The following is a 3,097-nucleotide window of genomic DNA, read 5'->3' as shown; positions in this document are numbered from 1 at the left end:
CGCGGTTAATGAATTGTCTCGTTAGCGCTGCCCGTTGGAAAAAAAAAAATCCCCCAACCATTTTTTTGTCACCGGAGGAAGCAAAATCGGGCAGGGAGAGTGAAGGGCAGGAAAAGCATCACAGCTGACTTCAGGGTGGAAGGATCTCCCTGAAAAGTCCGGGATTTGCTGTTCCAGGGCTCCTCAGCCACGAAATAACCAACCCCCTGTGCTCATTTTTTCCCCTCTTGGCAGTAATTTCTAAGGTAACTTTTCCCTTTCTGAACCCGAGATGATTTCGGTGACAGCAGGAACATCAGTTGATGTTCCGAATCAGCTGCAGATGGGAAGTGTCACCTCTGCCCGCGGGATCCTCCCTGGAAGCCTCGCTAATGAGGTCAATTATTTACATGACAATCCCCCCCCTCCCACCCCGCGTTTGGGGCCGGTGTGGGGGGGATGGAAAAAGGGATGGAACGCGGGGAATTGGTGTAATCCCGGCCCGCGGGCACCGGGAGAGCATCCCGGGGTGGGGGAAATGTGGGATAACGATCCGGGAATGCGGGATAACCATCCGGGAATGCGGGATAACCATCCGGGAATGCGGCAGCCAGGCGAGGAAAACAACCTGATCCTTAAATATCGGATGGAAAGCTGCAACCACCAACCCGCGGGAGCAACTCTGCTGGCTTGATTTTCCAGGGAAAATAATAATAATAATAAAAAAAGGCACCAGGAGATCCCTCGGGCAAGAAAACAAGAGCCTTGAGCTGCCTGAGGATTGTGGGGTTTCATCCCTGACTGAGATCCAGCAAAGCTGGTCCTTTTTTAGGCCGGGAAATTTTATTTCCAAAGTTATAAACCAAAGCAGATGAAGCTCCTCGTGCTCAGCTTAACCCAAACAGGTGTTTTGTTGCCACGAGCAAACCCTGCTGGGTTTTTTGTTTTTTTTTTTTTTTCCATCCCGAAGAAACGATCCGTGGTTTTGGTTACAGATTGAGGGGACAGATAATTCATCAGCTAACACAAGCACTCAAGATGGGCCTCGTTAATGGAATGGCAGATGTTCTGAACTGGGGAGAAATGGGGCAGCTTTTCCCCTTTCAGAGAGTCACCCACTTTTGTTGCCCTAATAAAGCAACGGAGTCCTTGCCCTGAGTGAGGTCGGGCACGCGTGGATCGTCTCTGATGTGGCTTTTAAATAGGGGCCCCCTATTAATAGAGCCCTAAAAAAAAGTGAAATAAAATAGAATAAAATAAAAATCACCTGAGAGAAACCCAACCCCATTTAAAGAGCTGGATATTGGGTTCATTAGAGACACCAGGGTTGAACACAGAGTTCGGCACCGCTGGCTGGCCTGGCTGGGGAGATGAAAAGGCAGCAATTTTACCACCTGATCTTCCAGCTGGGCTCCAAACCCCCCCTCTGGACAGCAGGAAAAGGAGCCTTGGAGCAGACTGGAAATTCCAGCTCCTTCCCCTCGGGCCGAGGGTTTAAAAGCAGGTTTAAAAGCACCGTTTTGTCCCAATTAATTAATTAATTAAAATTAAATTAATTAATAAATAATAAATTAATATATTTAATCCTCAAAAGCACCGTTCTGGGGGAGTGGTGCAGGATGGTTTTCCATCAGCCAGCAGAGCCAGGGGAAAAAGGAGAGGCTGATCCTCCAGGGGCAGGATGGTCTGGATGCTGGGAAAGGTTTGGAGAGCACTTTGTGGCCGGTAAATGAGATGCAAACGGTCGGTGTCGTCACCAACAGGAGCCAGGCAGGGGCAGGGAAATGCAGGGTTTGGGGAAAAGCTTGGAAAATACAACCTGCAATTCTGAGGGAGTGCAGATAAGGGAGGAGCAGTGGAAGAGCCATCAGCTGAGCAAACAAAAAAATACAAACCAAACCAAACCAAAACAAAAAATACAAACAACCCCCCCCCAAAAAAAAAACCCAAAATAATGAGGAACTCCGAGACTGCCCAGCGTGATGAAACAGCCCATCAGCAAGTCTGCTGCTCCACGAGTGATAACTGGGGCACATCCACAGCCAGGGGTTATTTATTGCATTTTTAATCTCCAGGAAGGCGTTTTTTGGACAGACTCCCCCCCCCCCACAAAAAAAAAAGCCACCAGCAGGTAATACCTGCTCAGGATTTCCCCAAAACCTGCTCAGTCCCCACCTGCGGCTTTCTGAATATTTACACCAGGGCCCAGAAATTGCCCTTTTGGGGAGAAAAACCTTTGAGGTCTTTGTGGAAAGACCTTTGAGAGAGAGATGGAAAGACCTTTGAGAGAGAGATGGAAAGACCTTTGAGAGAGAGGTGGAAAGACCTTGGTGGTCCTTGAGGAAAGACCTTTGAGAGAGCTGGAAAGACCTTGGGGGTAAGACCTGGAGAGCTGGAAAGATCTCGGTGGTCTTTGTGGAAAGATCTTTGAGACTGGAAAGACCTTTGTGGTCCTTGAGGAAAGACCTTGGGGGTCTTTGTGGAAAAACCTTTGAGGTCTCTGTTGAAAGACCTTTGAAAGAGAGCTGGAAAGACCTCGTGGTCTTTGTGGAAAGACATCTGAGAGCTGGAAAGACCTTGGTGGTCTTTGTGGAAAGACCTTTGGGGTCTTGGTGGAAAGACCTCTGAGAGCTGCAGGTGCTGCTGCTGTCCCCCTGCAGCGCAGCTGTCCCACCACAGCACCCACCAGGAACGCAGACACGGAGCTCCTCCTCCTCCTCCCTCTTCCCTCTGACCCCCACCCGCTTCGGAACCCCCTAAACCCCCTAAAACTTCCCTTTTCCTCCGCTCCAGCCCCAAGGCGAAGGCTCTCCCACGGGAAACACTCACTGTGGGAGGAGGAGAGGCTGGAGAAAGCCCCCTTGGCGCGCCCTGCCAGCCACTCCAGGCTCTCGTGCATGTTGGCCAAGGCCTTGAGGTCGCTGACGTCGCGCAGGATCTCCTGCTGAGGGATCAGTTTGTCGCCCAGGTTGCCGATGAGAACTTCAGATTCTTTGCCGAAAGCGGCCCTGGGGGGGAAAAGAAAACCCAAACAAAGCCACCCCCCCCGTCGGGGATCAGGGATGCAGGAGCAGGGGATGGGGGAGGGAAGGTCAGATTTTGGGGTGGTATTTTTGGG

General features: G+C 50.8%; 1 protein-coding gene across 1 annotated transcript in view; it reads right to left on the bottom strand.

Annotated features, from left to right (window-relative positions):
* The window catches only part of LOC114072619 (exocyst complex component 4-like), a gene marked incomplete at both ends in the record, with an annotated part of 9,268 nt that extends 6,281 nt beyond the window's left edge, over positions 1–2,987 (bottom strand). Inside the window, one exon of the mRNA XM_027910496.1 lies at positions 2,809–2,987. Coding sequence (XP_027766297.1) covers positions 2,809–2,987 — 179 coding nt within the window. The remainder of the gene's footprint in view (positions 1–2,808) is intronic.
* Between the last annotated feature and the right edge of the window lie 110 nt (positions 2,988–3,097).

The sequence above is a fragment of the Empidonax traillii genome, unplaced genomic scaffold (assembly GCF_003031625.1).
Source record: "Empidonax traillii isolate 1590-97213 ecotype Southwest subspecies unplaced genomic scaffold, ASM303162v1 scaffold3604:size12079, whole genome shotgun sequence".
Lineage (NCBI taxonomy): Eukaryota > Metazoa > Chordata > Aves > Passeriformes > Tyrannidae > Empidonax > Empidonax traillii.
The sequence above is the reverse complement of the archived record's forward strand: the minus strand, read 5'-3'. Positions and strand labels throughout refer to the sequence as shown.